The following is a 21,349-nucleotide window of genomic DNA, read 5'->3' on the forward strand; positions in this document are numbered from 1 at the left end:
CAGAAAACTCTTGCCCAGCTTTACGCTGTTTGTGATGTGAATCAGTGCATGTGTGTGTAGCAGGAGATTGAAAGGGTCACAGTGTGCCCTGCAGTCCTAGGTCTTGGGCTCCCAGCTTGTGGGGAGAGATGTCTCTCTGAGCTGTATGTTTGTTTCTCAACATAAAAACAAAGACCCACAAGAATAGGAATTATTGTGTTATCCTGATATGGGAATAGGGTAGTATTATGATGCATATAAAATTCAGAAATATTTTGGAGGGCCCATGTGTAGAAGCTGCCTGTACATTGTTGGTGTGATTACCTGGTCTCTTGGTTCATTTCAACTGTCTGGCCATGGAAAATAGCCTGTGCATTCTGGCTTTGTGTCACACAACCTCAGGCTTCCTCTTGAACTGCACACAGCTGTTCCTTGGTGGAGGCTGCACAGAATAGTGATAAAACTATTTCAAACTCTGATGCAGGAACTGCAGGTCTTCCCATCTTGTCACTCAGTGCCTTAAATATTACTTTATTTTGTTCTTAAAAAAAAACCCAAGGAAAATACAACATAGAATTCTACTTTTTGATTTTTAATTTACTGTTTCCTTACAGAGACATCACTATTATGTTGATAAGAAAAGTATATGCTTAATATAGAGAATATGCATATCCTGATATTCCTGTCTAGACAGTAAGGCCTAGTGGCAGGCAGAGTTCTAATTCTGCTTCTAACCTGGGACAGAATTAAAGATGAGTCTGTTGTCATGTGTGATGTCATCCACTTCTGCAAGCTCACCTTCCTGTACATTTTCACTTCAAGCGGTAAGAATTCTGCTTGGATAGTCTCTTGCTTGTAAGTTGCATTGCAGTATCAATGAATGGCTAAGTTTGATATTAATTTTTTCTTAAAAATATTCTTACAGCTGCCAAAGAGACACAAATCCTTGAAAAGGAGAGAAAAGCGAAACTCCAGTATGAAAAACAGTTAGAAGAAAGGCAGAGAAAGCTAAAAGAAATGAAGCAAAAAGAGGAACAACGTAGGGCAGCAGTAGAAGAAAAGAGGAAACAAAAAATAGAGGAGGAAAAGGTAACACACATCCAAGTTCTGTAGTTCAAAAGATCTACATTGTTTTCCTATGTTACCATGCTCTGAAGTGATGTGAGTGAGAAACTCAGGGAGATGATGAGTGTGTTAGAACATTATTTTCCACATCTGCAATGGGCTGTGTAGGCACATGTCCACCTTCCCCATAGAGCTTTTGCCACAGCTAAGGCACTCGGGATTTCAGGAGCTGTGGCTGTTTGACCACTGGCTATTTTTCACACGAGCAAAACCCCCACCCCATATTCCTAGATTTCCAGATTCCCTCGGAGCATTTTGTAGAGTCTGTCTGTAAATCAGCATGGGTGACAAGTCTTAGATTACTTCTCTTATTTCTGTGTCTTGCTTCCTTGGAGCCCTGCTGTGGCCTGACTGACATTCTCTTAATTCTTCTAAATCAGAATTAATTTCGTATGATGAAAGGTGGTGATGTTATCTGCATATTTGTAATTTGCTGCTTTGAACTGTGTAGTGACTGTTCTCACTGGCCTTTGCTCTGACTGCATGTGGACTGGCAGAGCAGTGTTTGAGTATAGGACTCACTGCAAATAGCAGAAATAAATACATGAAGTTATTCCAGCCTTTTGACAAGTAGCTCTGTTAATGCATATTAAATGTGCAAGTTCTGAAAGGGTTCATTTCCAGGGTGTCAGCAGTGGAAGCATCACACATCTGTGCTTTTGTAAGCTGGTTTTGTAAGAATGTGCTGTGGCTCATTGGTGACGAGCCTGTAAGCCTGGCTGGCTGCTCCTTTGGAGTCCAGTGTTGTTCTAGCAATCCATCTTTGCTGCCCTTTTTCACTGACAGTATTCTACACTGGTGTTTGGCTTTCTGTAATCAGCTCCTGGGTGTGATCAGATTGATATTCCATTTGAACTTCATAGAATAGTTTAAATTGCTGAATAACAAAAATGTTTGGGTGGGCTGTGACTGCAGTCCAGTGCAGTGTCATTTCTTTAAGCAACTACTTCATGCAAGAAGCATCCCTTATGTTTAAAAAATATATTACATCTACATTTATTACATTTATTCATGTAGTTTTGAGGGTGGTAGATGTTTTAAGTGGCCACCAGGATGAATAATCAAGGAAGACAAGGACTAGCAATGAGGTGTTAACCTTGTCTTTTACTCAGTCCCTGGAGATGACCTACCTAGAGAGTTACACATGCAGAATCTAGAAGGTGGGAGGACAGTATGGATTTGACCTGTAAAACCTTGCCTTCAGTCAGAAAGTAAAAACACATCTTGACTTTAGTACTCCGACATGAGGAAAAGATAACCAGCAAGATACCATATACAGTTGTAAATTTGGTGGATAGAAGTGCCTCAAAATACATAGTTCCCAACATTATTAACTTATCCAGCCAAATCTCGTTTAGTTAGTTATCTAACAAGGTAGAAGCAGCAGCACTGTGGCAAATACTGTGGGAAAGGAAGTGGTTCTAAGAATCTTGAAGACCAGTAGCCATGGTGAGGATTCAGATACTTGTCTCCCCACAGCTCCTCAGTTATTCTGCACATCTCTGCAGCTCACTGTATTGAGACCTTGAGCCCGTTTCTGTCATTTGTAAAGTGATGCCTATGTCTTTAACTCTGACTGAAATATTACTGCACTGCAGATACTTCCATGGAAATACAATCTACAGATTACATAATGTCTGGGTACATTGGCACCTTGGGTAAACTCTAGTTCACGTTTCTCTAACAGAGGGGAAGCTAAGCTTTATATTTAAAACAAAAACTTTTATTTATATCTTTTGTCAGTGAGCAGAATCCTCCCTTCCTTCCAGGTTTACATTGTGGTTTTTTTCACGGTGATTTTTTTAGTTAGTATTGTGAAATGGTATTGAAAGAAGGTGAAAGTCCCTAAGCAGGAGAAATGGCTGTATAATGAGATCCCTTGACATCTTACTGCAGTGTATCTGCAGGAAATACTGCTTCAAAAGATCACTTGGGATATAACTATTCCAGAAGAGAAATGTGTTGTTGACACGTGTAGAAACCTGGCTAGCAAGAAAGAGTCTAGCATGTTTACAGTTCATCTCTATGCACAAGAGCTAAAGCTCCCCTGCTGGAAGTTACTAGTTCTGGAGACAGCAGCAAAAGCTTCTTTCAGCCCCCTTTGTGCTGTCAGCAGTGGTTGCTGAGGCCTGAAGTTGATTGGTCTTCCTTTGCAGTGCTGCCTTTATGTATTCTTGTTCCTGGTTTCATCACATCTCTCATAATGTCAGTGTCTGTTAAGACCAGAGTTATTGTTTTTATAGTTCTTTGAAAATAGAAATAACTTTATACTTAGTATATTATAATGGAGAATTTTCATCACCTTTTAAAAATAACTTCATCATATAGTTTCAAGGGTAACTGATGCTTTTGCTCAGTTTGGGGTTCATCCCTATTTAGAAAATAAGTAGTGCTGTTTACTGAATAGGAAATCTGTTTGGTGGCTATTTTAAGTAAAGAGTAGAATAGATATCTGTGCTTTAGCTCTACCTAATCATGTTTGCAGTGTTTTGAAGCCATTAATTGCCTTCAAAATCTTTGCATGATAATTTTTGTAACAAAAGCCTGGTAAAACAGATTATAAATCATAGTGTGTGTGGGGGGGTGTCTATATTTTGTTTCCTGGTGTGGCTGTGGTTAACAGTGACAAGCTTCATGGAGATGTTGTTTGGTAGGAGCGCTATGAAGCAGTTCTGCATCGCACCTTGGAACGGAGTCAGCGGCTGGAAACACGACAGAAGAGGTGGTCTTGGGGGGGCTCTGTAACTCCAGACTCAGAAGGCAAAACAGGTAAGCAGCACTGTTTTTAGTAGGACTAAAATCACAGAGCATTCTGTGTGAACACTGGCAGATGCATCGGGGACCTGGGCATCCTCTCCTGTCTTGGATCTTAAAGCAGGAGCTGTGAGTAGCTCATGGGAAGGTGTCATATCTGTACTTGGCCTGAAATGCTGCTCAGACTTAGAGCTATTTTTGACCTTGGGAAGAGCTGGAGAAAAGCTCCATGGGAAATACAGCACATGACAGCACTGCAACCCCTCAAACATCAGATAAGGGGAGTTACGATATGTAATATTAAGATAATTCAGAGTCCTTCAAATGCAGGTCATACAGTGGAGTGCTAAGACTGGTGATAAAACCAAAAATACCCAGTTGTACTCTAATATCACATCTGAAATTTTTAAATGCACCCTTGGAGTTATAGAATGCTGACTGATTATGTGAATACCCAGTAGTGGGTAAGCAGATGCAGTGGACACTCCAAGCTTCTTGGAACTTGGATTCTGTTCTGAGTTAGGTGATGTATTTTAACAGTCTTGAATTTGAACTCAGATAATTTATTGTTTCATAGTTAATTGTTTCTGCTTGTAAACATTCTGAAATCAGACCAGCAAAAAAGGCTGCAGTGGAAGGGATCTTTTCATGCACTACCTAACCACCAATAAATAACATAAGTTATTGGCCAGGAATAAAATAAATCAAAATATGCTTCAGTTCAGCCTATCTTCTGTATTGGTGGAATTGTACAGAGTGTGGTACTGTAATTTTCTGTCAGCTTGAGTGTGTGTTTGTAACATGTTGGAAAGTGCTCTGATACTAATTGTAATTATTATATGCAGCGTCCCCATTTTTTGGTTAACTTGCATTTTTTTGCTATTTGACCTCGTGACTTAGCTTACAAACCTTCTTCTTCTACAGAACAGCAGAGCACAGATGAAGGTGGAACTGGTGGTATTGATTTCTAAAATTTTCTTTTTCTGTTGTTTTATACTCACTACTAACTTTTTAAACTTGAGTTCTTATGACACTAAGAAAAACCATCTTATAGATCTTTTCCTGGATCTTGGCCAGCTGTGTAACAAATGTGATCCCTAAGTAGAAAGCAGCCCCCCTCATTTTGGCTATCCCTCCCAGCTAATTCAACTACAGCTTAAGTCATGGCATCCTGAGGGAATTTTCAAGGAAAGGCTGTGTGCATTTGAGTTTTAAAAGAGGTCTGGATACAGCACAGGGAGAAGAGAAATTCCTACTGGCAAGTATTTGAATATAAATTAGTTCAGGGGTCTAAGATATGGAGGGCTTAAGGGCAATCTCAGACTGTTTCATTGCTTCCTAATTTGTAAAAAGTACATGGTAGGGCTTGGTTTGTTTCCTTCTTTCTTTGTTTTACCAGCAGTTGAAATAACATTTGCAAGATCAAATGATATTTTGGTGAAACTTTATGAAAGGGAGTGGGTCTCTTGCACAGTGCGATACTTTTTCCATGAAGGGTTTTGCAAAATCAGAGCTGTCTCAATTATCTGAAGATAATTTTCTATATGAAATGTGTTTTCATTGGATTTCTGGACTTTCCAGTGCACAGACTGAGCCATTCGTAGAAATGCTTTGGATCACTGATACATATGTTAATAAGCAGAATTGTTTCTTGCAGCTAGATTGAGCTGAAAACTCTCAGCTGAGACCCAGCTGAATCTGAATCCTGACAGTCAGTGCATGCCCTCAACATTACTAATGCAGTGCAGCTGTCTGTGACACAGCCAAGTGAGACTTGAAAATGCAGTGAAGGTCTGGCTGAATATGATTTAACTGCTCTGGCAACACAGCAGAAGCATGTGTATTTTAGTTAACTTTTCTCTTCCCTTGCCCTGCACTTCTTGAGCCCCTAATTTTCTCCAAGATCAGCCAGTTTGGCTGGGTTGGTTTATCTGCTTTACGTGAGTTCCTTGGATACATATATAAATCCATTTACTGTATCTCACACTACCAAATCTCATTTAACTTTGAAACTGGGTAATCACATTTGCTTTATATGTTTAATAAAACACAAAATAATGTTCTTTGCTCTCTCCTGATTTATGTGAGGAAATGAGCCTTGTCTGTCCTTTCTGTTGTGTAGGAAGATCTTCAGTGCTGCTGAAGCACATTTAAGATAAAATATCTTCCAACACAAATGCTCCTGGTATAATAATAGGTGTTTAAACTGTGATTTATGCATCATAAAGTAACGGTGCAGATAGTTCATCAGCATTAGATCAATTTGGATAACTTGGCACCAGTCTGGAAAAAAATTGCTATGGAGATAATACAATGTCCTGGTCAAACCCTTGTGCACCCACATTGTTTTTTAAAATTGTGTTTGATTTTATGTTAATGTTTCAAACATGAAGCTGTGATGTGTGGGGCGGATAATGTGGAACCATGACTGGCTTTACATTTCTCATATTTATTCCTATTTCAGGGTAGTTCTTTATAACTTTGAGAGCTCATTATTTAATTATTATTAAAAATCTACCTAAGCCATGTGGGATGCTTAAGTCCGGCTGGCTTTCTAAAAAATCCTTATGTGGTGCATTTTGCTTTATATTTGCATATTTTCTGGAAGACAACAATTACCTCTTTTTTTTCTTACTCTGAAAAATGACACCATGTGAGCTCTGCTCCATTGCATCATTGTAGCTGAATAGTGCACCTTCTCTAACAGCATGTCTGGAGCAAATTTCAATGCAGTGTTATATTTCCACTATCAAATTCTGTGGCAGACTTGGGATTAAAGCCCCATTTCTCAAAATGAGAACCATTTGAGGAACTGATTTCAAATATTCTTTAATTATTTTAGGACTAAAGACATTCTTGTCTATTGCAGTGCTCTGCAAAAAAATGCAGAATCAGATATATCTACCATAAAGTGGGTTTGTCAACAGTAATATTTAGGAGCATTGAGTGGCAGAGCAGAGGTTTTGGGTGATAGTGTGCTCTGGAAAGTGAAGCCTGTGTAATGGAACATTTCCCCAGCCATCAGTAGTTCTGTGGGATGTTGAGTGTGATTCATGAGACCACAGCAGGGATCCCACTGATGGTGAAATATAAAAATGGATGAAAGCCCCAGAGTCAAGTGTTACATTAATGGCATTGCTGTCAGTGCTAAGATGTAGCAGGCAGGGTGTGGGTCTGCCAAGAGAAATGGCCAGGCTGTGCAATAAAGCATCCTTGATGACAGTCCTGGTAAAGGGGGTGTTTTAGTGGTGCCTGCTGAGCAGAACTAGAGGTTCAGGTGCATTAGGACTGGAGATGTGCTATTACAATAGAAATGGGGCTGCCAGAGTCTCTCCTTGCTAAATAAAGCTTCCTTGTCCTAGTAGAAATTTGGAAGGAAGTGAGAGACAGTTCATCTTATTTCCTGTAGCCTCATGTTATGAAGCCTCAGGCAATGCTGCAGCACCCTCTCTCAGTAAAACCCTGTGAGGATTGAAAACTCCTCACTCTGAGTGATTTTCTTAAGATGTCGTGTTTCCGAACTCCTTGCCCAGTTCCAAGTCCTGCTGCATGCCAGACATGTGCTTTCTTCAGCTCTGCTGCTGGAGTTTTCTTTCCCACTTCCATTAGAAAAATCGAGAAGTTGGTGTCACATGAGCTGTGTGCTTCTTGCAGTCCAAACCCCTTGATGGAGGTTTTCTAACTCCTCAAAGAAGATATTAGAGGTACTTTTTCAAATGATGTTTTGTAAATTCTACATAACCAGACTGTGTGGTTATACAGGAATATCCTGCCTGTCTTCTAAAGCTTTTTTTTCTAGAGGAAGGAGCTTTAAAGTTTGCAGAAGCTGTTCTGTGAATGAGGTAAGGAAAAAGTTGAGGCCATCTGATCTGGCAAATGTACTGATCAAAAAAGCGTTGACCTCTGTACCTGAGTCCCAGTTGGTGATAGACCAAATCTCACATTTCATGCAAGTGCTGAAGTGTTAAATTGAACCAAGAGAAATTTGTGTGAAGTGTCTCTGTGATGTTTGGAGGCTGTGGACTCAGCTGAGTTCCAACAGGAGCCAGGATTTCCTTTAAAGAGCAGACACTAGAGGGTAGCCTTCCCCTTCAAAAGCACCCAAATACATGAATTATGAGCTTCCTGATTTTCGTATATAAAACCTCTTAAGGCTGTTTAGTTATCCCAGTTCTCAGACTTCATTCATAAAATGCCTCTGTTTTTTGGATTCTTTTTGTCTTTTTTTGTTGTGTTGGGAAAGCATCCACTAAGCTCAGATCTTAATTTCTAAACTAGATTCAGTAGATCTCCCTCTTATCCCATGGAGTCTTTGCTCTTGTTCACTGTCACAAGAGCTTCCCATAGGGCTGTGCATAGGAATCTTTATGTCCTGGCTCTGGCTGTAAGGGGCTGTTGTAGCATGCTGGCAAAGGGAAAAGATGTTGCCTCTGTGGTGAGTAGTGCTGCTGTGTCCTTTGGTACTTATGCACTAATGAGTTCAGATTAATCATCCTTGCTGTCCAGCATGTCAGTAAAATAGATTACTTGCATTAGATGTATAGAATTTCATGTGTTTGTTGTGCTGGTCTGTTCCACTCTGTGTACATTAATGTTTTCTGCTTACTGAGTTTCTGTAGCAACAGGTACATGCTTTTCCAAGGCTTTCATACTCTGGAGTAATGTTCATCCTGAAAGTACATTATTTGAAATTAAAAAGCGGGTATTTATCTGCCTTGTAATAAGCTTGGAGCTCTGCCACATGAGATGTGATTTTTATGTGTGTATATGTGTGTGTATACACATACCAAAAAAAAATTAATCCCTCTTGTGGCAGCTTTTTTCTGAAAATTGCAGGTTTGATAGGAAACATTTACTTGAAAGTAGCTTTTAGAGAAAAATTGGCAATTTCTGAAAAACAGCAACCTTTGTGAAGCAATCAGAAATAGAAATGCTTTCTTGCCTTTTCTTGGGACTTGGTTTTATTCCTTCAAAATAATTTGTTTTGGTTTGGATTTATTAACTAGTGATTAAAAAACTGTTTTGACATACCTATGTGGCAGGAATGAAGAAATAAATTTTCCAGATTTTGTGTTGTCATTTTCTGTGTCTTGCCAGTCTGGTAACAGCAGACAACCTCAGTAGCTTTTGTCTTTACATGTTAGGGGCATGGGGTTTAAAAATCTCTTGTCTGCACACATACACATAAATCCTGGCATGACTCCACTAAACTTAGTGTTTTCTGTGCCTGTCCCAACTGGTGCTAATGGTATCAGGCCTGTTGGAAGAAAAACAAAATCATTTGTGTTTGTCATCAAACAAAAGGAAATAGCTTTCAGGATGTAATACTTGGAGAGTGAGCTCTCAGCAAGGTGTGAAAGGCTCAGTATGAAGGTGAGTTCTAAAGTTCTCACTTCTCTCCACAGCCAGCAAACGTTCACCCTCCACAGCCAACCTCAAACAAGCAGAGCCTGCCATGAGCAAATGCCTGTCATCATCTGCAGCTCTTTTAAATGCCTCAGATCGAAGTAAGTGTGGGTGTGTGGCTGCTGGGAGCAGGGCACTGCTCACCTGTGGCTGGGGAGGAGACAGAAGGTGGAATGAAACTCCTTCCTCCTCCCCTGCTTTGTGACTCACTTCGTATTTTGATCTCAGATGCATTTCATGCAATTTGTTAATCCAGCTTGACAGCTCAGGGTTTTGACCCAGTTGATGTGATCTCTGTTAGAGGAGAAGAGCAATGGTAAAAACTGCTGGTTTTTTATTATTTATTTCTCTAATTCTGTTACTAAAGTCAAATCTTGGTGAATGATTCACAGATGATTTCCCATCGTCTCTATGGATTTGCATGCCTTAATTCACACCCTAAAATTTCAGCAAAATAGAAATAGTAATAGTTTGAAAATAAAGTTTGCCTTGTTCTGTTAGACAGCTTCAGTCATTTGATTGCCAATGGGAAGGAAAAAAGCAATTTTGACAAGGAATTATCCTACTATGCATGTTAAGATAAATAAAAACTATTTGTAGGAGCACATATTATGGCTTGTTTTAGCATGAGATTTTGTTATTTGTAATCTTTCTAGAGTTTCATAGGAACCTGCCTGTGTTGCAAATATGGGGATTTTTGCTTTTGTTTTTTGTTTGCCTAAAATGATGATTAAGCTAAAAGCTGTTTAATACAAAAGCAGATTCAGCTAGGTCTGTGCTGCAGTGTTCTGCCAGTCTGCAGCTTCTGATCAAGCAAACTGTGCTAAAAGAATCCCTGACACACACACACAGCTAAAGGTGGTTTTGCTGGTATGTGTTGGAAGGTGATGCAGCAGAAAAATTTGTGCTCATACACTGTGTGCCTGGTGGGGAAATCAGTGACTATATTTATACTGGCAGGGGCTCTGAGTCACTGAAGGCTGCTGGTGATTTTAAATTATATTTGTATATTATGTGTCTGCAGGGTTCAGGTCTGGATATGAGTCAGAAGCAGGGCTGTAAAGTACAAATTAAACCTCTTATAAAGGAAGTCACTAATTATCAACTAATTGGGATTGCTTTGGCAGTTATTGTCATACCCTGAAATCCTTTGTGAATCCTTAGTCACTTTGGAGAAAATATTCTCAGGTGGCCTGAAATACAACAAATTTGGACAGGACTCCAAGTGATCTACGTGGTCAGGATGTAGAGGTTGACTTAGAGTGATCCTGTGCTCTCAACCTGACATGCACAGAGAACTGTCTGTTTGGTAAAATGATGGGTAAATTCACAGGACATTAAATACAGTCACAGAATGAACCAAATTGGTTCTGTTGTGCATGTGTGCCTGGGAGGGTGAAGGAGCAGAATGTGGAAATTAGAAAATTATGCTTGTCCTGGATCAGTGGAGTATCTCCACATAACCCTGTGTTCTGTATTAATTCTAGGCTCACTCATAGAGAATGTGAGCAATTGTCTTTTAAAATTCTCTTGTATTTTAAAAGGTGTACAAGGATGGCCTCAGTAGGTCAAACAACAATTTGTTCTGTCTGACATCCTGCTGCTGTGATCAGAAGCATGCAGAAATAAAAGAAATAATGCTTTATATAATGTGGTTCTTCCCTGATCCAGTTTTTCTGCTTCTGAGAATTCCATATTACAAAGCAACTTAATCATTCCTCTCTCTCTCTCTTAGGGAAGTGGGGCAGGTGTTGGAGGGGATCTCTGAGCTTTTCAGCATAATTAATCCATGCACTTTCACTTCCAGGTACCACAAAGAGAAGTGCCTCATTAAACAGACTGAATAACAAAGTCCCTCCACATTCCCAGCAGTCAGCACCCAAAGGTTCGCAGGTGGAACAGAAAGGTGCTAGAAACCAGCTTCTTTTGAGAACTGGGAGGCAGTAAATGGGATATTTGAAGATGACTTTAAACCATGTCCCAGTTCCATTACAAAATGTTTTCACTCAGGCATTCATGCAGTCTGTGCACTAAATATCGTTATGCACATTGCAGTGCCAAATATTGGGTAACTGTCTCTAAACCAGCCTTATTTCTCTGAAAAGTGGAAGGGTGGGGGGAAAGCAGACAAATGGTAGCCAAACCATATAACACATGAGAAAATAGTGCTTCATAATGATACGTTGATGGTTTTAGCTGATTAGTAAAAGCAAAGCATGGGATGGCAATTTAGAAAATCATGTCTTATTCAAAATAATCTTCCTTGCGCTTGGTCTCTAGGAGGAACAGAAAAGAAGAGGAGCACATCTTTGAGTAGGATGCGTAGTAAACCCCAGTCCTCTCCAGAGCTAGAAAAAGTGAAAAAGGAAGAAAAACCAGGTGGTTGTTTAATAAAACTGAATATTTTTTTAAAGCCTTTAAAGTTTGGATAGGCTTGATTTCACTGCTTTCCTAGGTTCTTAAATTTTTAGTACTTCTTAATGGCTTGTTAGTTACCCAGTGTTAAAGATAAAATGGTCAAAAAAGGAAATTCTATAAGAAGGCCTTTGTATTTGTTAAATGGCACTGCATGCAGTTAGCAACATGTCTCTGCTTAAGAAAGCAATCTATTTGAGACCTGGTAGGTTTGAGGGTCAGAAATGGTAAAAATGTCACTGATCTGTTCACTTCTTAGTTAAATCTTACTTTTGCTTTTTAAACTTCCCTTCCATTATTCAGTTCAAAAGCAACTTCTCTGTTCCTGCTGCTGACGTAAACCATGTGCATGCAGAAGGAAGAAATCTGTTCTCACTTCAGTTTCTTTTGGTTTGTGTATTCCCCACTAGGTTACAAATAACCTCTTTCCTAGGAGTTCCTCCTGAACCTGAAGAATAGCACCTTGTCTAACGTGTTTTTCCCTTTGAGTTAACAATTCTGAAACTTTCCTTTTTAGCAGCTGTTGCCAACAGTTGAAATTATTTCTGCATCTGAATCTTTCCTGTATGAGAGAATGATGGGTGCTGTCCATGTGAATCTGTGTACGCGGGCGATGCTTGGCGATAACTGCTTGCTTTGACTTGCAAGTCTTCTGTTTATTATGTCAAAACAGCCTTTCCTGCAATCTAGAGAATGTAGCTCTGAAGGGCTCAGTCAAAAACGTCTCATACTTTGACTGGATTCAGCATTCACCTCTGTTGTACACATGCCAGTCTCTGCACATTAAAATGACTTGTTCTAAGCAAGGCAAGAACAAGAAGTGCAACATAAGAGATTGCAGTGTTTAATCCTTCTGTGCTTTTAGTTTGGAATTCCCCCTCCATGACATCAGTATTGTTCTTCCAAAACTGTTGCAATCTGCTCAGTCTTCCTTTGCTTTGTACTGCTTGTCTTTTCCATGATACGGTTTGATGTTGGATCCTTTTTGATTTGTCCCTGTCATCCAGCTCGTCGCTCCCAGCTCAGTCCCCTGGACAGTAGTGTCATCAGCCGCCTCCTGGCCCCCACACAGGCCTCCCTAGCTAGGAGTAAAAGTGCTGCTACCTTGTCAGCTGATGGACAGGACCCCTCAGGTAACAGGAAGGCAGAAAAGCCTCAAAGTCTTACACAGTTGCTCTTCAAGCAAGAACTTAGATGATAGCTGCTAACTGTGCTACACATTTGTCTGAATCAGACAGTAAATACATGGTTGTGTGTAATATTACTTGCCCAGTATTTTCTGTGGTCATTAATACCCAATTCATGTGCTATGTTGCATGTTTACTTTACAAAACCGTATAATATTGGCTTTTAAACTCCAGTGCTGGTTTACTTGCTCTGCAGAGAACCAGATGCAGGCTTTCATTCTGGGGCTTTTGTGTGTGGTTTTTTTAACTGACAAAGATCTGCATTTGTCAGTCTGAGACATACTGGTTAGAGCAGTACCAGGTGATGAAAGGAGAAAAAAACCAAAAAAAAATCTCTAATTTCAAAGTGCAAAACCCACATTTATTTAGAAGAAACTCTTGCAGGAATATGACAATAGGGTTACCTTAAGATAAGTACAGGGAACCCTAAGCTGGCTTCCTTCAGCTAGGTAGGAATAGGTATAATAGAGGTAAAATAGAAGAGAGAAACCCTGTCTGACTCCAGCAGTTTTGTGTTGGTCCAGACTGACCTGGTATGTCCACACCAGGGCTCAGTTTACTACAGCACGAATTTGCATTGTGGGCAAGCCCCCCAGCTGCATCCCACCTGTCCTGGAATTGTTACTGGTTAATTAAGAATGCCCCAGTAAATGCATCTCTGTAACCAGTGTGGAGTCCTTTCTTTTCTTTTACCTTACAACTTGTGTTCCCCGTTTTGCTTGTTTCTTCTTAAGTATGAAATCCCATCTTTATTTTTTATCTTACACCATTTTACTTGGTCCTTGTCAGTAACAGTGAAATTTCCATACTGTTCCCCTTGTCTAATAAGTTTTTATATTTTGGTTTGTAGTCAACAGTCATATTTTTACACACCTGTATATGTGCTGCTTTTATTTTACCATGAATCCTCTAGTTCATGTCATGTGGGGAAATGCCTTCTTTTTTCTGTTACTGTTAGCATGTGAGACACTCACTATTGCTGAATTAAAGATATGGTTTTTTAAGTTGACTTAGAGGTACATTTTTTCATTTCTTTAGAAAAGTACCCGTGCTTTAACACAACCTGTGCACAGTCAGAATGCAGGTCTCCTTGCACAAATGCTGCAAATACAAAAATAAAATGTATTTTCCATAAAGTTACAAAACTAAGTGCTGTGTTTGTCACAATTTATTTGAATTAGAGAAGAATCCAATATCTAGTTTAGAATATTTTTGCATCTATGTGTGCTTCTCTGTCTGAGATAATGTTAATAAAAAAGTAATAAGATAAAATTTCATTAAATATTGTATTTGAAGAGATTGACACTTCAGGTATGAAAGGTATTACAGTTAAATAATTGACCTTTTTCTCTTGGTAGGTTTCTTTTACACCACCTTTAAAAAGAAGGGAGGTTTCCTCCTTGTTGAGTGTAGAGGGAACATGTTTAAAATCTGAACCTGTCATGAAGAAATTTACAGGAAAGATGCTAAGCCATTAAAACTGAAGCATTTGTGATCAAATGCAACTTGACTGAAATTAAAGTAATGCTGTACTGCAGATTTGGTCCATTTTTGGAAAAGCATTTTATTTTTATCTATTCCAGACTGCTGTTTTCAGAGTGTTTATTCTTGGTGCTGTTGCTTCCCAAGTACTAATTGTGTGGTGGTGTCTGTCCCTGCCCGGTTGCACTTTGCACTGCCTGCGGTGTTTCCCTGTATGGTTTCTAACACACACAATCTCTCTTTCTCTTTTTCTCTCTCTTCCTTCTTTGCTATTCTTATGCTGTGCACTTGGTTCTCGTTTTGTCTTGTCAAATTCCTAACTTTTATAGAATCTCACCTCTGTCCTCGTTCAGCTTCAGCCAGTTCCATCAATTCCCCAGTCCCAGCTCCTAAAGTGCCGGTGCGCAGCCGTAGCATCGACAGGTTGAAGTCCTCTGTGTCTTCTGATGCAAGTTCACCTGATTCAACCCAGGTTTGTTGAAAACCCACAGGAATTAAGTCTCTATTAATCTGGGGGTTTGGAACAGCTCAGGATGGGATCCTGCTTCACCTCTTTGCTGTTGCTTTCGATAAGCATTAATGAAATGTACAATAACATTTGCCTAAAAAATACAGAGTATTAAAATCAAATTGGAATTTTATGGTACTTGATCTCTCTTGTATCTTGAAGGCATATTGTTTGCTGCTTATGGTTCCCAAAGTTTAATTTATGTAACAATTAAACACAGACCAGGTCTGTGTTTTGGAATATAAAAGAAATTAAAAGTCCATCTTGTTGAGCACTTGCTTGTTTGTTGGAATAGCAGCTCCTCTGTCTGCAGTGTATTCTAGAGAGTCAGTATTTTGTTTTTGTGTATCTTCTAGAAGTCAGAGACAGAAAAACCATCCCCAGGTTCTGGTTTGAGGCGCCCTCCCTCACCATCCGTGTCTGCCCGTAGAAGATCCCCCTCTCCTGCTAATTTGGTGAAGCGTCCTCCATCCCCTTCTGCAGTCAGGTACATGTCCTGGTTAAACATCTGCTGCAGTCAGGTACATGTCCAGGTTAAACATCTGCTGCAGTCAGGTATGTGTAAACACCTTTTATTCAGCACAAAATGAAGGCTTCTTCCTGTCTCAAGACAGCTGAGCTGTTAAGAGTTTGGATGACCTATGCTAAGCCTTGTTTGTACAGAAAAGACTTCATTTTAGGTCCAGTTTCCCTTTCCCTAAATAGGGATGCAGCTTTTACTTCCATATTTGTTGTGCAGACAAAACACACTCTAATTTTCTGTGCAGTCTGTGCACTAAAACCAACAAAAGCCTGCGAGCTTTTGAATAAACTGATCTATATGTATTAGTGTAGGAAGTTTCTTGGACTGGAATCATGAGTTTCATCATAGATTTGGAGTAAATGGAGATCTGGACTAGCAGTCCTGTTTTGATGTTAGCCCTCAAGTAGCAAGCCTGGGTGCCCAAGGTGTCTCGGAATCCTGGTTTGAGCTTTATGAGAAGGCACAAGTAATGTGTGGGTGGATTTATTTTTAAAAGTAAGGTATGTAATATAAACTAAATAAAGGAGACAAACGTTCTCAGGTGCGTGGTCGAGGTTTTCGTTGTTAGCTCTGAAAAATGTTCTTTATTTCAACAGACAGAAGACTCGCCCACCTTCACCTGGTGTGTCAAAACAAAGGCCACCATCTCCTACTCCAGCCTCTAAATCAGCACCCATTCAGCGTCCATCTCTCACACCAGGTGTTATAAACATTACCAAAAAGAAAACTGAAACAGAGAGTAAACCAAAGGATAAGAGCATAGAAGGAATAGGACAAGAGCAAGGTGCTTCCCCAGCCTTGGAGAGGGATGCAGGAGCAGCTAGCACAAAGACCAAAGAAGGTGGGTGTTTCTCAGTGTCTGACTCACTCCTGCTCGAGGCCTCTCCAGTGTCTGTTGGGACTGGGGAAACAACTGGCTTGTGAGGCAGAGCACTGGAGGGCAGGATGCTTTAAGGCAGAAGCTTTTCATTGCTGATTAGATAATAATTTTACATGGTATGACTTTGGATGTGAATTTTAATGCAGTAGTTGGTTTATTTGACTTGGAGATTTAAGTCAGGAGCTTTCAATATTCCTGTGTGTGCTATAATTTTAAGAAAAGCAGAAATCCTCTTTACCTTTTGGGCTTCAGCTGCTCTAGCTGAATGATCTACTAGCTTAGGTTTATAAAGTCAGTATTTAAACTACACAGAGGTCTTTCAGTTCAGTTGGTAGTTCTTAAAATGCTCCTGTAGAGACCTTCTTGGAGGACAAAATCAGCTTCTATTCATCACAGGCTGAGAGAGATTTCACAGTTCTTGAAGGCTACGTTGGCCTGAGTTCCAGTGAATGTGTCATCATTGCTGCCTTGGGAAGAGTGATCAGTTCACAAGTCACACTGGGCAGTTATCCTGGTAGATTAAGGATAGCCATATACCAGAGAAGCAATTAGTGTTCTAGTCCTCTTCATGGTGCCACATGAGCCTAGCCTCTGTCCCTCACTGGGAAAAATGCCATCTGCCATCTCCTGCAGAATCTTGGAGAGTCTTCTGGTGAGGTCTGGCAGGCAGTTCACTGTGCAGAAGGACTTAGGGGACCCTTGGCAGGAAAAGGAGGGATCTTTAGAATGTAAGATACTGCCAGTGGGCTGAACTGTGGGTGAATCCCTCAGACCCCAGGTAAGTGGGAACATGTGCTTGCTGCACGTGACTGCATGTGCGGTTCGTGTGTGCTTACCTGGGCTGTTCCTGTTCTCTGCCACTTCTGAGGCTCCTCCTGATACTGCGTCTGTTGGATGTGAAGAAGTGTCATTCAGCTGAAGAACTCATGGTACAGCTCTCTGGGCATGTGTTCCTGTGGAAGGAAGCCTGGCTGGCAGAGGTGGATGTTTGTATGAAGTCGCACATCTGTCTTTGGTGTCGCGTCCTTTGTCTTTGCAGTCAGAATGTCCATCCCTTGATGTGCTGCCATACTGTTGATAAATGTCTTGTGTGCCTCAGAGCATCATCTCTTCTGATCAATGTCATCAGTTGGTTGAAGCCTCCATAGCAATGTGTCCTAGTCCTGTATCTTCTAGTTGTTCTGGCACAAAAATATCTGTCCTTGTTCCTTGGATGCCTGATCTGTCTGCTCTCTACACTGACTTCTGAAACTGTATTAACCCAGTTTATCTCTTTCCCTTTTAGTTTATTTCTAATCTCAAAATAGTCATCTTGGTAGTGATTCCTGCTGGGGCTGAGCAAAGCTTTTTCTTTGACACATAGAACAGAAGGAAATAGTGATCATGTTCTTCAGAATAAGAGATTATTTAATTTCTCTCTTTGAATGTTTTGGTACATTGCAATATTCCTATGTGAGGCAAAATCTTTTTTTCTTGAGAAGTTGCTTTCAGTTTTCAAGGCAATTTTCATTTTACACATCTGTGTCAGCAGTTCACCCCATGGGTTGGTGCAATTCCCTGTCCCAGACAGCTTCTGAAGTCAGAGCATACCAGTGAATGGCATGTGGCAAACCAGTCTCTAGGTCTTGTAGGTTTAGCCTAATTTCAGCTTTGTGCACTTGTATCTTCATTCCATCTCTTCTCCTTCAAAATGAACTTGTTTGACTGTTGCTGACAGCAATCAAGTTTTTGTCTTGTTTTTTTTTGTGTCTTCCTACTGCAATATACTGTTCCACAGTAAAACACTTTTTATTTTTCAGTGACTGGAGCAGTTGTCATTTCTGGCAGCAGCCTCTCGCAGCTTCTCTGAGAATTAAAAGGCTTGTTCAACTTAAAGCATAAGAAGTGCTCCTTCATGAGCTCTCACCTTATGCATGATGATAGGTAATAAACTATCATGGAGCCTCACATTTTGTATCTGGGTACTGAAGGCTTTGAATGATTCCTAGATTAACTGTGAATTAATTGCTTGCCTTGAAATCTGTTGGAATCTACCCTACATCCAGCTAGTACTACGTTTTGCATGTGTTCAGATTGTTTCTCTTGCCTCTTTCTCTCTTTGCCCTTCTCTTATAAAAATGTCCTTTGATTTTGTCCTTTGTTCTTACCAGTAATGACTAGGAATATAAAGAAAAGGAAGCTGAGTATAAAAGACTGTCAGAATTTTCTTAAGATGTGTTAGCAATCGTGTTGGGAAGTCTCGTATCCTGTCCTGTGGAAACAGGCTGTGCAGGGGTACATGGAGATGAAAACAGTACTGAAGTACCATATGGAAATCGTCAGTAAAACTGCAGAAGTGAAAATGCAGTGGGAAGAACCCCAACCCTTTCTTCTTGTTTTTTTTCCCCCCATTCTTTCCATATCTGCAGTGTTCTGAACTGTTGTGACTAATTTTCTTCTGTCAGTACCACATACCGTATTTGAGCTGTCATTACCATGTTGTAACCCTAGAACTTAAGTCTAAAACCTTTAGGCTTCTTGCTGAGCATTAGGTTGTATTATTTAGGTTAAATGTTGAGGAGGGGAGATAGGTTAAACCTGACATGAAACATCAACCAGATTAGATACAATTGGGAGAGATTGCAAACACACAACAAAAAAACGGCCTCTGCTGTAAAAAATGAGTAGTCTGAACAGAAAGTACACTAATATGGCATAGGAAGAGAGAAATATTTTCCTTTCTTCATCGCTGTACACTGGCAACAGTAAATGAAAGGTAGGTTAGAGAATATAGGAAGAAAAGCATCTGCCTGTGTTGAATAGGCAGATCTGCTAATGGTTTTTATAAATGTGAAATGGTATTTCTTGCTCAGGAGGAGGAGGACCCCTTTTGACTGAGTTCAAATTTGGAACAGCTGGTTTTTGTTAGTACCAACATGACTGCAACTTTTTCCCACATCAGAAGCAACGTGTTGTCTGGGGAGGGGGTGTTTTCTCAGCTTTGGATAAATCTAAATGTTAGAAAACTCTTTATGCTTGCACTACATCAGTGCTGAAATGCTTTTCCTAGGACTGCAAGAACAATTTTTATGCACAAAAGACATCCATGATTCAGCTGCTGAGAGTTTGCTGTGTGTAATTATACCCTGCAGCTGCAGGTAGTGATTACATGTCCATGGGGCCTAAGCAACTTTTCAGGTATTGAAGTTCCTAATGATGACATTGTGTTTTGAATGATTTGTCTTCAGGTCAGAAGTAAAACAAGTGGTCAAACCTTGGTGTTACAGTTCATTAAAATTACCTTGACTTCAGGGCTTTATAGATGTTAAGCAAACATATGTGCTGATTTGTGAAATGTTCAGGAGAAAAGCAGGTCCTCACCAACATTACGATGTTGCTGTTCTGCTGGTGTCAAGAGCTGATTCTCTGAGTATTCAGATGATGAATTTTTAAATCACATTCAAACAATATTTCTAGGGATTGGGAATAGCTTATAGAAATCATATATTGAGAGCAGCTGTATGGCAAGATGGTTTTGAGTTTTTTCCTGATGTTAATTTGTAATAGTGCCTCTGATGTTCAGACACCAGAACACCAGGCAGGGCACGAAGAAACAAACAGCAGGACCTGCAAAGATCTACTCGCCTGGTGGTTGAAGCTGTTTTGATCTCCATGTGAATTGGAAATTGATTTGTTGTTAATATATAGAAATATGGTATTACTGAAGTTGTTAGTATGTGCCTTCAGGGCCAGATAAAATTATGATTATTTGCACTCCAGCATACTCAATGAATATAAAGGCTTGAGTGTTAATGTTATGAAGCAAGAAAAAGAAAAAGAATGATAATTTCTTCTTTAGGACCCTGTGTGTTCAGTTTTATTAGATGGAAGTGAAAGATATTTCCTAAAGCAGGTTTTTTTTTTTCAGTTTTCTTCTCAGTGTTCAAGCATTGCAGAAGTAAAGGTGTCTTGTCAGAGACATGTTTTTAAATGCTATGACAGTTGGATAGTATCTTTAAGTGTATCATCTGGAGTATGGCTGGATCAGTGTTGAAATAAGCTGTTACTATTTCAGTGTCAGTGAGGTATTGTGGCTTTGCATCTTCAGGGCTCCACTTTAGCTCTTGCAGGTCTTCAGATAAGGGTGCAATCACTGTGTGATGAGCACTGATTGAGAAGATAGTGAATCAGTTGGCCATAAGATCTCATCTCACAGAGAAAACATCTTCCCTAATTTTAAGTTCCTGGAGCTTTCTAACAGCAGCTTCTTTTAACCTTTGCAGAATCAGGTAGCAAAACAGTGGTAGGGACCACCACAGCTGAAGAAGCTGCTAAAATCTTGACTGAGAAGCGACGTCTGGCACGGGAGCAAAGAGAGCGTGAAGACCAAGAAAGAATTCAGAGACAAGAAGAAGAAAGGTAACAACTGAGGGGAAGGAAGGGATGCTTTCAGTGGTGAGGTGTAGTTGGAAGGGACACTCGAGCTGCATATGTTTTAATTTAAGTTCCTGCAAATGTTAATACAGTTCCTGAAGCTGAGAGGCACTGGCACCAACCTGGGGCAGATTGCTGTGTGTAACATCAGTTTATATCTCAGTATATCTGTAATGCACAGTCCATGTGAAATCACTGCTTCTTTTTCGTTCCAGACACCAGTGGGGCCTTTGTTTCAAAACTAGAATGTTCTTCTTACACCACTTGTATTTGGTTTGTTTGTATTTGGTTTGAAAGAGTCAACCTCTCTGTATTAAACTTTCCTTTGATCAGCTTAGGCAGTGGTTTGATGGTACATTAAATCTCATTTTAGTGATATGAAATACGGATCAGGAATGTTGCAGGCAAGTAATTCAAAGTGTTTAGTCGGTGTGCATTTGGTTCATTGCATAGAAGTTGTTAAAAATAAATGGCTAAGTTAGTGCTGACTAACTTTATTCCAGATCAGGGGTCACCTAGCTGCTTCTATGAATACAGTGGAATGTCACATTTTGTCTGTTCTGTCTTGTCTGTTGTGGTTATGAAGCTGTCAAAACCTGGCATATAATCTGCTCTAGGTATTTTATCAGAAATACGTCATCAGATCTTCTCTGTATGTCTGCAAGAGCTGGCAGTGT

At 40.0% G+C, this 21,349-nt stretch overlaps 1 protein-coding gene across 1 annotated transcript in view; it reads left to right on the plus strand.

Moving 5' to 3' along the window:
* Positions 1 to 21,349, plus strand: part of MAP7D3 (MAP7 domain containing 3) — a 40,135-nt gene that overhangs the window by 14,356 nt on the left and 4,430 nt on the right. Inside the window, exons 4-15 of the mRNA XM_062503177.1 lie at positions 905 to 1,068; positions 3,759 to 3,873; positions 4,783 to 4,815; positions 9,264 to 9,365; positions 11,072 to 11,170; positions 11,545 to 11,643; positions 12,687 to 12,812; positions 14,678 to 14,820; positions 15,213 to 15,343; positions 15,976 to 16,220; positions 20,522 to 20,657; positions 21,046 to 21,076. Of these exons, the coding sequence (XP_062359161.1) occupies positions 905 to 1,068; positions 3,759 to 3,873; positions 4,783 to 4,815; positions 9,264 to 9,365; positions 11,072 to 11,170; positions 11,545 to 11,643; positions 12,687 to 12,812; positions 14,678 to 14,820; positions 15,213 to 15,343; positions 15,976 to 16,220; positions 20,522 to 20,657; positions 21,046 to 21,076 (1,424 nt within the window). The remainder of the gene's footprint in view (positions 1 to 904; positions 1,069 to 3,758; positions 3,874 to 4,782; positions 4,816 to 9,263; positions 9,366 to 11,071; positions 11,171 to 11,544; positions 11,644 to 12,686; positions 12,813 to 14,677; positions 14,821 to 15,212; positions 15,344 to 15,975; positions 16,221 to 20,521; positions 20,658 to 21,045; positions 21,077 to 21,349) is intronic.

The sequence above is a fragment of the Cinclus cinclus genome, chromosome 15 (genome assembly GCF_963662255.1).
Source record: "Cinclus cinclus chromosome 15, bCinCin1.1, whole genome shotgun sequence".
NCBI classification, from domain to species: Eukaryota; Metazoa; Chordata; class Aves; order Passeriformes; family Cinclidae; genus Cinclus; species Cinclus cinclus.